At 40.7% G+C, this 13,598-nt stretch overlaps 1 protein-coding gene across 4 annotated transcripts in view; it reads left to right on the forward strand.

The window, feature by feature from the left end:
- The window catches only part of LOC134339491 (cAMP-dependent protein kinase catalytic subunit alpha-like), a 219,536-nt gene that overhangs the window by 165,629 nt on the left and 40,309 nt on the right, over positions 1-13,598 (forward strand). For all 4 annotated transcript variants that reach the window (XM_063036047.1, XM_063036049.1, XM_063036046.1 and 1 more), the window contains exons 3-4: positions 4,069-4,197; positions 7,113-7,211. In XM_063036047.1, the coding sequence (XP_062892117.1) occupies positions 4,069-4,197; positions 7,113-7,211 (228 nt within the window). The remainder of the gene's footprint in view (positions 1-4,068; positions 4,198-7,112; positions 7,212-13,598) is intronic.

Below are 13,598 nucleotides of genomic sequence, written 5' to 3' on the forward strand. Positions count from 1 at the left end.
TATTTCTGTTACCTGGCTCAACCTCTTGGCACTGTAGATAAGTGGCCTGATGTTTATTCTCTGCCTGTGATTAACCAATAGACTATCTTAAATGGTTTATTAATTATACAGTGCCTGAGACTGAGTCGTGCTACAGCATCAACAAAGCTTCCTATTAGTCATGTCTGTAAACCTTGATAGGCTTTGGCTGGCAAGCACTGACTACAGGGCCACAGAACTGCTAAGAATATGTTACATTATTTATTAGAGGAGTGACAAAGGAGTAGATGGTGCTTAATTTGGATGATTAATAACCACTTTCATCACAAAGCTGTAACTGAAGCTAGTCCTTCCCACTTGTTTTGTAGCCAGACAGTTAGCCCAAATCTTTGCTCATCAGCAACTCTTCTCTGAGATGATGATGGATGACGCTTTTTTCCTCCAGTCTTTACTTCCTTTGTTCATCTTTAGCAGTAAAGGTATCTCAAATTCTCTCCTTAAGTCATTCTGTCTCTCTTTCTACCAAAGCCTTTCTGCAAACCTACCTCAGTTTTTGGTTGCATTTCGAAGAAGGCATGTTTTTTTGGGGGGAAGAACAATCATAAGACTAAACCCACCCGAGATTCATTAACTCAGAGCTCTGATTCAGCAGAGGGGAAGATGGAAAGCTTTAAAATTACCCTCCCCTCCAACACCATATTTAACTGGTAATTGGACCTGTACAAGAGAGACGGGTTACACTTGAACTACAGGGGGACCAATATCCTTTCAGGGAGGTTTGTTAGTGCTATTGGGGAGGCTTTAAACTAGATCTGCAGGGGGATGGGAACCAGAGTGCCAGAGCTGACAGTGTGGCTGGGGTGAAAATAAATGATGTTAAAAGTTCAAGCAAATCGGCTAATAGAAAGGTTGTGAGTGTGGTAAAAATCTTCTGAGGTGTATATATTTCAATGCTAGGAGTATTGCATGGAAGGCGGATGAGTTGAGGGCGTGGATTGACACGTGGAATTATGACGTTACAGCAATTAGTGAAACTTGGCTACAGGAGGGGCAGGACTGGCAGCTTAATATTCCAGGGTTCCGATATTTCAGATGTGATCGAGGCAGAGGAATGAAAGATGGGGGAGTAGCATTGCTTGTTAGGGAAAATATTACAGCAGTGCTCAGGCAGGACAGATTAGAGGGCTTGTCTACTGAGTCCTTATGGGTGGAGCTGAGAAACAGGAAAGGTATGGCCACATTAGTGGGATTGTATTACAGACCACCCAATAGTCAACGAGAATTGGAAGAGCAAATCTGCAGAGAGATAGCAGGCAACTGCAGGAAACATAAAGTTGTGGTGGTAGGGGATTTTAATTTTCCATATATTGATTGGGACTCCCATACTGTTAGGGGTCTAGATGGTTTAGAGTTTGTAAAATGTGTTCAGGAAAGTTTTCTAAATCAATATATAGAGGGACCAACTAGAGGGGATGCAATATTGGATCTCCTGTTAGGAAACGAGTTAGGACAAGTGACGGAAGTCTGTGTAGGGGAGCACTTTGGTTCCAGTGATCATAACACCATTAGTTTCAACTTGATCATGGACAAGGATAGATCTGGTCCTAGGGTTGAGGTTCTTAACTGGAAGAAGGCCAAATTTGAAGAAATGAGAAAGGATCTAAAAAGCATGGATTGGGATAGGAAGAGTGAGTAAGGGATTTGAAAGAGCTCCAACTTTCAAATCCCTTACTCACTCTTCCTTCAGTTAGTCCTGACGAAGGGTCTTGGCCTGAAACGTCAATTGCACCTCTTCCTAGAGATGCTGCCTGGCCTGCTGCGTTCACCAGCAACTTTTATGTGTGTTGTCAGGAATACTCAGGCTACGTTGATTGAAAGTAAACCCCAACAGCTGGGAGAGAGCTAGTAACATATGCGCAAATGCCTTTGAGAGCTGGCTGGCGATGTCACAACTGTATGCCTGGGTGCTGGAACCTGTGTGAAATTCAATTAGAGCTTTTTAGTATGACCCACTGTTTCTGAAGCGGCATGGTATTACATAAGAAAACCTAATACCCCTTTTTTTCAAATGGTACTGTTAAATTTTGCAATAGTTTTGAAGTTTTCTCAAATGGCATTAGGATGACAGACATCAGTTTTTTTAACAGCCAAAAGCAGGTGAATTATTAGTGGTCCTTAAAGTGATAAAAGGTAATGCATTATTTCAGGCCCAGGAGGCAGAATCAAATTGCTGGGGGGATAGACAATTGTAGGGATGCTGCATTGAATAAGGAAGCTAGCTAGAGTAGAGAAGTGCAGGTCTAATTAAGTGAGAACCATTTACCCACCTCAGCCACTTCCTCCCTCAGGGCAGACTTAGGATATGAGCTGAGAAGTGTATTTGAGGGTGAGAGGATGAAAGAATTAGGGAAACAGTCAGATAAAACTTCCTTGATTATAATCATAGATTTATGGAGACTACAAAATGAGGAACAAAAATTTCAGAATAAATGTTCTTCTGAGGGAGAGGTTTGAGGAGTGTATGACAAAAATGTGCAAGAGGATTTGGGGTGAATGCCGTTACTGAGGCTGGGATTCACTTCAAGCAGTTCAAAGGAGGATGGTGGTTTGCCATTCTCATGATGGGTCTTAAGATTGGGTTTAAGACCCTGTAAACAGTGAACTCATTAAATGAATGTCTCTTATGCAGGCCATATAATGTCCACTATAAGATTCACTAGGGAGGAACAAGGCTGGCCAGGTTTCACTAACTAGGAACTTCAGAAGCAAGAGTAGGCCAGTAGTCCCATGAAGCCTGCTCTCCCTTTCGATATGATCTTGGCTAATCCAACTTTGTCCTCATCACTACATTCTCCTTCTCTTCCCGTACTCCTTGATGTCCTTGTATTCTGACTGTCTTTTTGTCCCTATTCTTCAATGCAAAATGACCGAAAGAGGAAGTAAAGGCTCCATTGGTAACAAAAGGGTTTAGGCAAATGGTTGGGCTTTTAGTATGTTGCTGTAGGGGAATCCTGAATAATTTCAGAGCAATTGAAGGATGCAGTTCTAATGTGGGCAAGTGAGATTAGTGTAGATGGTCAAAATGCTTGGTTCAAACATGGTGGCTGAATGGCCTTTTTCTGTGCTTTGAAAATCTGATTCCATGAGCTGGTGCTCAGCTCTTTGTATCAGTGAAGAGATTTAGTGAGGCATATATGAAAGGAAAATTGGTTCCTTTAGATGTTATTTCAGTAAGCAAAACCATTTCAAACCCATTTTTCTTTAATTAAAGTCTAAAAAAATTGAGGACATGAAAACAGTAAACTACGTATTGATGCAGAGCAGCGCCATCTGCTGGTGCATCTAGAGAACAAATGATTCGATTAATGAACAGGATTAATAAAAAAACAACGCACAACCAATAAGAATAAGACAGCTTGTTCCTGCAGATTTTGTCAATATATTTTTACACACACTTCATTAATTTTTTAAATTGTTCCCAATGTGATATTTGCTTTCCTCCCTCAGCCTCTATTCTCAGCATTTACTCAAACTCAGTGAATATGCTTCCATCTGAGTGTAGACTTGCCTTTTCTCTCTAAATATCTCTCGACATGCAAACTCGCACCCATATTTGCAGCCACCATATGCTGACAATGTATTTGAGGCCACCAGGTCTTGCTGATCCACATGAATTTGCTGCTCTCGTAATCAATATCACTGATGGGCAATCTTTTATCTTTTTCTTTTAATGCTTTACATGATTAGTCCCTTTCTCAACACTACTTCTGGCTCTGGAAACGAAATCCCGAGAATCCCTACAGCTACATTTTCAAATTTACTGCACATTTTTTTTTAACAAAAGGTGTAATTTCCAGACTGAAAGTGTCTGGTATTCTCAAGGTTGATAAATGGTTGTGTTGTATATGTGTTAAATGTTTCAGTAAAATGTTTCACTTCTAACATTGTCAGCATTGTTTCTAAGTCATAACACCCAACTAGTGGGCCCATTATACAGAGGATCATGAACAGAGCATGAGTGGAATGCTGAAGTGTAACAATGAGCAATAGACTTCATAGTGTCACTGATGGACTTTGCTTATGTTGCAGAACACTGCAAGTTTGGATGACTTTGAAAGAACAAAAACACTTGGTACAGGGTCCTTTGGCAGAGTGATGCTGGTGAAACACAAAGCTACAAAGCAGTATTATGCAATGAAGATACTGGAGAAACATAAGGTGAATTGATTGAATTTACTTTGTTTCATTATCTCAAAGAACTGGAGCATTTATAGCCAGGGAGATTTCAGTTTAATGGTCTGTATGTTCATCCAGTGTCTCCACTAACAAACAAACTCTATTGTTAGGTTGAGGTCATTAGTAACGCAGGCACAATTCATATCAAAAGAATCTCCAAATAAATTGTGGAGACAAAGTAGAATAATCAGTCTTTTGTGAATTGGATTCACAGACGTTAGAAACTACAAGTGCTCTACACGCTCATGGGCCAATAATTTTATTTTACTCTTCAAGGAGTTAAAGATAACTCCTAAGAATAGACCATAACCTACCATTCATCCACAAATACCAGTTATTGTGTTCTTCAAATAATTCTTTTTATCCAGCTTCATATTGGGAGCAATTATTACATACTTGTTTATTTACTGGGACCATTGCATTGCAGCAGCGTAAGTGCATGAAGGTCTCAAAGTTAGCTCAGTATCCTATCATTGGTCTGGTTTAGTTAGAAAAGGTGTAAGAGACATGCTTATTTGTTAAGTTGTCTGCCTGGTGAGAAATCAGAGCTTTAGAAGATTTCCTCTGCTACACTTCTCAGAGAAATGACATTGAGTCTATTGTTAAGTTGTTCTTTTGATATATATATCATGTAATTGGCAGTGTACATGATAAGTATTGATATTAGCATGAAATTGAGGAGCAGAGCAGTTTCTGTACTTTCTCACGCTCCTTGTCCAGTATAAAACTGAATACCAACACTGAGAAAGGCATAACAGAAAAAGAACATGTTCATAATTGACGGATAGGCAGGTGAGAGGATCAGTAAGACAAAATGAGGAAAGTATAAAGGAAAAAAGAATGCTGAAGTACTGAGGGATTGTGCTAGACCATAAGACATAGGAGTGGAATTAGGCTGTTTGGCCCATCAGTGGATCTGGGGTTGAGAGGGTAAACAGCTTTAACTTCCTCGGCATCCACATCACCGAAAACCTCACATGGTCTGTACACCAGCTGTCTGGTGAAAAAGGCACAGCAGCGCCTGTTTCATCTCAGACAGTGAAGTTTGGTACGGGCCCCCAAATCCTAAGAACTTTCTACAGGGGCACAATTGAGAGCATTCTGACTGGCTGCATCACTGCCTGTTGTGGGAACTCCACCTCCCTTAATCGCAGGACTCTGCAGAGAGTGGTGCGGACAGCCCAGTGCATCTGTAGTTGTGAACTTCCCATGATTCACGACACTTACAAAGTAAAAAGGGCCCGTAGGATCACTGGGGATTCGAGTCACCCCGACCACAATCTATGCCAGCTGCTACCATCCAGGAAACGGTACCGCAGCATAAAAGGCACAACCAACAGGCTCCGGGACAGCTTCTTCCACCAGGCCATCAGACTGATTAACTCACGCTGATTTGAGTGTACTGTATATTACATTGACTGTTCTATTTATTATAAATTATTATAAATTACTATGATTGCACGTTACACATTTAGATGGAGATGTAACGTAAAGATTTTTACCCCTCATTATGTGAAGGATGTAAGAAATAAAGTCAATTCAATTCGAGTCTGCTCTGCCGTTTCATCATGGCTGATTCATTTCCTTCTCAGCCCCATCTCCTACCTTCTCCCTGTGTCCCTCCATGCCCTGACTAATCAAGAATATATCAACCTCTGCCTTAAATATACCCAATGACTTGGCTTCCACAGCCAACTGTGGCAATGAATTCCAAAGATTCACCACCCTCTGACTAAAAAAAAAATCCCTTTATTTTGAGGCTGTGTCCGCTGGTCTTAGACTCCCCCTCCATCCTCTCAAATCTACTTTATCGAGGCCTTTCGGCATTCCATAGGTTTCAATGAGATCTCCTCATTCTTCTGAATTCCAGTGAGCTAGATGATGAATTGCAAAGCAAGCCTCTAAGATTGTGCAGAATTGAGTTGATTCTGTGTACACAATGGAGCATTGTGCTTTGCATTTTAAAATTATTGGAAAATAGTTGTATTTACTTCATGCTGTACTGAAAATGAAAGCGCATGACCTAGGTTTGAGCTATATAACTGCGTGTAATTTTCATTAAAGCACTTCAGTAGCAAGTAGATTCATCACAACAAGATGGGAAATTGCATTTGGGGAGGAATGTGTGAGGTTTTATGAGGATTGACTGTGCAGTATACAGGAAACACACTGACTGATACAGTATATACATCTCCAGGCCTGTCTCCATCTCTTTTGGCTGAAGTAGGAATTCCTACTTCTCATAGCAAATTGTAATGAATTCTCAAACAGATCCAAGGTTCAAAACACAGCATAAATTCACATACGACTTATTCATGATCTAAATATGGGGCATACATACCTAAAGCTGTTTCGAATGTATGTTATATAAACACAGACATCCTAAAGGCCATGAACAGGTATAGATTTTTTTTTAACATGACAGGAAGCCAAAGTGATTTGCCCCAATAATGTAAATTTTCTATATAAAAAAAGGAAGATTTAAGAAACCCATGGTGTTGGTAGTTGTGTTCTTAAGAGTCCAATTCAGCATTTAATTTATTATTTTATATAAACGATGTAATTTATAGTTTTTATTGCTATATATTGTAGTGTACCTCTGCTGCAAAATTCACAACATACGCCTGTGATATTAAACCTGCTTGTGATATACGTGCAGTCGGATGACAATAGTTTGTCATTCATGCCTAGAGCTGAGTTTTAATAGAATTGGAATAAAATAGCTCAAAAGGTTATCTGCCAAATGGATATGCTCGTCTGCCCAGCTACGCTGTCTTCTGATCTGGTAAGTGAGGTAGGGAGTGCATTTTTCCCCTCATAAACTTATCACATCTAAATATAACAGAAACAGTTCTGTTTTATAGCTAATCCGGTCTTTGCTTTTCTTTGTCACCAAGGTGGTAAAACTGAAACAGATCGAGCACACGCTCAATGAGAAAAGGATTCTACAGGCTGTCAAGTTCCCTTTTCTGGTGCAACTGGTATTTTCATTCAAGGTGGGTGTTGAGTGTTACGTGTGAACCACACTGCTTTCCTAATTCTCTTTTGTGCTGATAAATTTAGGCTTCTGTGGGATGACAGTTGGAATAAGCAAAGGGACGAGAACAATTACAATGGAGGACTGCTACAAGGCCTTCAGACATGCTCAGGTTTCCATGGTACTGAAGAAAGGAATAGAGAAATTACCATGTGATAAGAAGAAATAGAGTCCCATTCACACTGAAATCGTTTCAATCATTTACTACAATGATTTAAATATTTTTTCAATTACAGTGATTGATATTAATGCTCCCTTTAATTTGTAATGACCAGTATGCGCAAAAATCTTGTGCTGTGCAATTTTTTTGCCCAGTGACAACAACATGTACACACTAAATAATTTCTTCTATAAAAACAGTATAAATAAGCCAGTTCTAAAATTTGCAGACAAATCATTGCAAACTCTACGTTGTCACCACCGTCCGCATCAGAAACCAGAAAAGGAAATGTGATTATGTATGATCGTGAAGCATACTTAACACATCAATGAAGCCGAGGATGACAACCTTTTGTACACAGTTTAAATTCCTTTGTGCACTAGTAGCAAAAGATGTGTGCGCGCACACCTTAGAGGGAACATTAATTGTCATGCTTTTACACTAACACCAATTATAAGCCTGTTGTATTCCACAAGCAATAATAAATAGATTTATTGGTTGGTTACAGAATATTGACCAGCCACTTGTTTTTCTATGTTTTTCTTCAAGTGATTATAACCGTATAACCATACAACAATTACAGCACGGAAACAGGCCTAGCAGAAGTGATCATGATCATGTTGCACTATCAGAGTGCATTGGTTTAATATCTCTTCTGTCCTGCAGAATCTATAACAGTAATTTAAGGAGATAAAAATTAGATACCAGAAATCTGAAGTGTTGCCAAACTGAGTTTGACTCAAAGCCACTTAGGTTATTGGGAAGGAACTTGATGAGGGGGATTGATTTTCAGTGGTATCTTAAGGGAGGAGGGATGAGAGAGATGAGAATTTAGAATCTAAGCTACTTAAGACAAGGATCTCTTTTGTTGTGTGGTTAAGCATAGGTGATTTACAAATAAAGAGCAATTGGAATTGCATAACTACTTAAAAGAGTTGCTAGGTTGCAACTCTTTTGAGAATAAATAGAAAGAGGTAGAGGGAAAAATACACTTGAAAGCAAGAATAATAATTTTTAAATTGCCTCAAATCATACTGTAGCTAAGTATGATATTAAGAACTTGGTTAGATCTCATGCAGTAAAGCATGTTTGTGGGTACTTTACAGCAAAGATATTCTATAAATACCTGGCCATAAAATTTAATCCAGTAATATTGTTTTATTTACTTTCTACTTTACATTGGATGAATCACACTAACAATCAACTATGGGTGAAATCAAGCTATTTGTAAAGTTGGAGTACGCATTTATGGTTGATTCCCATTGCATACAAATCTTCCTCCTTGGATCTTATCATACAAAATTTTTCACCATTGTGGAATGTCCATTTCTCCCCATGTCGTATGGAGCTTTGGACTCCAAATTATGGTAGTTGTGGAACTGTCTCACTTCAAGAAGGAGCACACTGCATTAGTTTGTTGCTTTTCTTGTTAATTAAAAAGGACATTTTGCTGATGTTGGGAAATATGAATAGGCAACATCCCAATCAACTACAGACCTGTAAAACATCTTCAGAAGTGTAAAGGGTGTGCTCCAATGGATTATGTGTCTTTTTCCAGCTCTTCCAGTAGCTGCTGAGGCTTTCATTCCATGGATGTGTAAGAGTGGTGATACTGATTGCACAAATCCAATGTTGGAGGCAGGTCCCATATCTCAGGTCAAGAAGTACAGCCATGCCCTCCAACACAGAGCCTATTTCCACTGAATTGTCATTTCATGTATGGACTGTCCTCTTCATGGAGCTAGCAATCACTTTGGCTCGCAACGCCCACACCCCAGGATCTCCTGACTCTCCCAATTTGCTGCTTAGTGCTGCATCAGAGAAGTCATCTAGTCATTGGACTGTGGGGAAAGATCTGGTTCATCTTGACTTCACTGAAGAGCAAGTAGATTTGTGGGCTCTTGTCATTTGCCAGTATAATATGGCAGCCATAGTGCTCACGGTTTCATGCCTTTGAATCAGCCTTGTTGAGAAAACATCCCTATCCTGTCACTCACCTGAGTCCTCTAGGACAGTATAGATATGATGATGTTTGCTCTGGCAAACTCCCAGATTTGGTTCCCTATTCTTGATGTCAGTCTGCCGTGCACTATGCCTGGTAAGAAATAGGAGCAGGAGTCAGCCATCTGGCCCATCAAACTTGTTCGGCTCTTTAATAATATCATGCCTGATCTGGCCATGGATTTAGATACACATACTTGACTTTTTGCCAAAACTCTAATTCCCCTGCTATGCAAAAATCAATCTAACTGTAACTTTCTGATACATACTGCTTCTGTAGCAGAGAATTCCACAGATTCATTACTCTCTAGGATAAACAGTTTCTCCTCATTTCTAGCTAGAATCTATTGCTTCAGATGTTGAGGCTATGCTCCCTATTTCTAGTCTCACTCACTAGTGGGAACAAGTTTTCCTGCCTCTGTCTTACCTATCCCTTTCATAATTATATATGTTTCTATAAGATCCCCTCTCATCCCTCTGATATGATCTGTTCAGTCCATGTGGTACTAAGTCTGAAGTGATGCTGCACCACATATCCAACTTGCAAAAGGGGACAAATTAAAGTTAAAAGTTCAAAGTACACTTTAAGTATGTATATATTATACAGCCTTGAGGTTCGTCTCCTCACAGACAACCACGAAACAAAGAAACCCTAAAGAACCTATATGAAGAAGAAGGCCATCAAACACCCAGTCTGCAGAAAAGAAAAACATCATGCCCATCAAAAAGGAACCCATTTAAAAACAAAACACTGGACATCCTATGTGCAGAGGAAGAAAACACCATGCAAATAGTAACCGCAAGCAACTAGTGCTCTGAACTGGTCCACAAAGAGAGTCCCAAATCACACAAATGGTAAGAAAAAGCAAATAGCACTTGGACTGTGAACTGCAGAGACCCAGAAAGTAAGTCGCTGAAGTGAGTGAAGCCCGTCCAGGAGCTGATGGTGGCAAGGCAGCAACTGCTCCTGAACCTGGTAGTGTGGGACCAAAGAATTCTGCACCTCCCACTCAACAGTAGTAGCGAGAAGAGAGGGAGACTGGTCAAACACAGGTAGATATCACTGAACGTCTGTTTGTTTTCCACTCTCATTCTTGATGATTTTAATCAGCACGGAGTAATGGAGCCGACCACAGGTTTGTTTTCCGCTATCAGGCCTCAACGCATCGTCCAGCCCCAGCAATGACCACCCTGGCCGTACCTGCACTTTTGAAGAGTCTAGTTCTCCAATTCCCCCAGGAGATTATAAAAGTGCCAGTTTCTTACCTAGGGTCAAAAGTATATCCTTAAAAGGGAAAGTTCAGAAGAAGTACATCAAGTATCTAGCAGTTTTCTGAGCTGTCTGCAAAATTTCACTGTTGGTCACTGGCACCATCTTGCTGACAAGTACTCAGATTAAATGAATTGAATATATTTTATGAATCTATAAAAACTATGTCCAAACAATTAAAGCATCTGGCTAAATGTGTCCCTGCCCATGTCCTTAGATCCTCTACAGATCAACTGACAGGGGTATTTGTAGACATTTTTAACTACTCTGTACTTCAATTTGAGGTTCCTACCTGCTTTAAGAACACCACCACCATCTCAGTATCCCTAAAAACATAAGGTTTTAATGTCTTAATGACTACCGCCTAGTGTTACTGTCATCCACCATCATGAAATGCTCTGTGAAGATAGTTGTGGAAATTCAACTATTGCTGAAACAGGTCCATGGTGGGACTATCTCCCTGGCCCTACATATAAATCTCCGGAGCATTTAGATTATGTGGACACTGTCAGACTACTCTTTATTGACTCTATCCTTGGCTTCAATACCGTATTTCCAAATAAACTCCTCTGCCAAGCCTGGGACTCAATACTTCTCTGTATCCTTGACACATCCTGACCAACAGACCACAATTAGTAAGGATAGACAGCAATACCTCCACCATAATCATTCTCGACACCGGTGCCCCACTGGGCTGCATTCTCAGCTCCCTACTTTCCACCCTATACACTCATAACTGCATGGCCAGATTCTGCTCTCACTCCATCCACAAGTTTACAGATGACACCACTCCAGTCGGACATATCTTGAATAATTGAGTCAGATTACAGGAAAGTGAAAGGAAACCTGTCATGATAACAACCTTTGCCTCAGTGTCAACAATATGACAGAGCCGGTCATTGATTTTAAGTATTGGGACAATGCACAAACTACTGTTTACATTCATGGTGCTGACTTGGAGATGGTTTGGGGTTCATGTTCCCGGGAATAAACATCACTAATAGCTGACTGGTCCAACCACATAAACACCATGGCCAAGAAAGTTCATCAGAACCTCTACTTCCTCAAAAGCAAAGTCCCTGTTGACTCTCACCAATTTTTATCAATGCACCACAGAAAGCATCCTGGACGGATACATCACAGGTTGGTATGACAACCGTATTGCTTGAGATTATAAGAAACTGCAGAGAGATGTGGGCACAGCTCATCACATCATGGAAAGCCAGCTTACTCCCTGTGGACCATGTCTTTACATCTTTCTACCTCAGTAAAATAGTCAGTATAATCAGAGACCCCTCCCATTGGGCAGAGGGTACAAAAGCCTGTACGCATGTACCACAGCTTCAGCCCCACTGTTATAAGACTATTAAACAGACTACTTATATGATACGATGCAGTGGATGGGGTACAACAGCAGAAGACACAAACACACACTCAGGGGACCACTTTCTTATGTATAGGAGGTACTAAAAGTAGCCAGCGTGTATATATTGTCTTCTGTTATTGACTTTCTCTTGCACTGCCTTGTGCGATGATTTGATCAAATAATCTGTATACTTTGGAGTATTGTAATACACACAAAATGCTGGAGGAACTCAGCAGGCCAGGCAGCATTTACAGAAAAGAGTAAACAGTTGCCATTTTACTCCTTTCCATAGATACTGACTGGCCTGCTGAATTCCTGCAGCATTTTGTGTGTATTACTTCGATTTCCAGCATCTGCAGATCTTCTCCTGTTTGTGACTTGGAGTATTGTCTTCAGTTCTGTTTGCTTCATTATAAGGATGTGGAAGCTTTAGAGAGAGTATACTGAAATTTATCAGGATTCTGCCTATGAGGAAAGGTTGAGCAAGCTAGTTTGCTTCTCTTTGGAGCGAAGGAGGATGAGAGCTTAATTATTTATTACTTAAAGATACAGTTTGTAGCAGGCTCAAAGGGCCCAGTGAGCTGAGCTGCACAGCCCAGCAACCCACCTATTTAACCCTAGCCTAATGGCATGATAATTTACAATCACCAGTTAACTTTACTAACTGGTAAGTCTTTGAACTGTGGGAGGAAATCAGAGCCCCCGAAGGAAACCCAGGCAGTAACAGGGAGAACACCCAAACTCCTCACAGGCGGCCCTGGAATTGTACTCTGAAATCCAATGCCCTAAGCAACTGCTGTGCTATAATGGCACCTTGACTTGATGGAGGTGTTGAAGATGAAACCCCTTTTTACTGGGCACCTCAGGAAATGCAGCTCGTCAGCTCGTTAGCCCCTCGCTAACTGCCACTGGGCTCTGCGGTAAGGAAACCACCCTTTTACAGGCTCCATACATCTAGGGTGTATACGACTTTGGTCCCGCCAAGCCCATGAGGTTGGGATGTCTCACCCACCCACAGCCCGCTTTGTGTGAATGCTGTGTGATTTACTGTTTACTGCCTCCTGTGATGGGCTGTTGGAAAAAAATAATAATGCACACAATTATAAAGAAAGTATATTTATGAATGCTAACCAAAGAGTTAATAAAGAAAAGAAAAAAAAACACAAAAAGGGCTCATTATAATTAAGCAATCAAATGTGCACCTAAATTGGAGCTCATCTTGAGGTTGTCTGTAACTCGCACTGGACCCTAAGTCTGCATGAAAACACACACCACCTCCTGAATGTCACTCGAAATCCATCACGAACAAACAGGCTCTCCCACGGAGTACTGGTCCTTCCTCCTTGAAGCCATTCATCTACATGAAGCACCTTGTGCCACAGGGAAGGCATCCTCAGCCATCTTCCCTCCTGTCTTCTCCCAGCTCCCACCATAAAGACCTCCACCTACACCACTGTCCCTCACAAAAAACCTCTCCAGCGTTCTCTAGAACCTTCTCCCAATTCCACCATCCTGATTGGCCGACACCACATTCCTAAATTGAACAACA

This window comes from Mobula hypostoma, chromosome 29 (genome assembly GCF_963921235.1).
Source record: "Mobula hypostoma chromosome 29, sMobHyp1.1, whole genome shotgun sequence".
Taxonomy (NCBI): Eukaryota; Metazoa; Chordata; class Chondrichthyes; order Myliobatiformes; family Myliobatidae; genus Mobula; species Mobula hypostoma.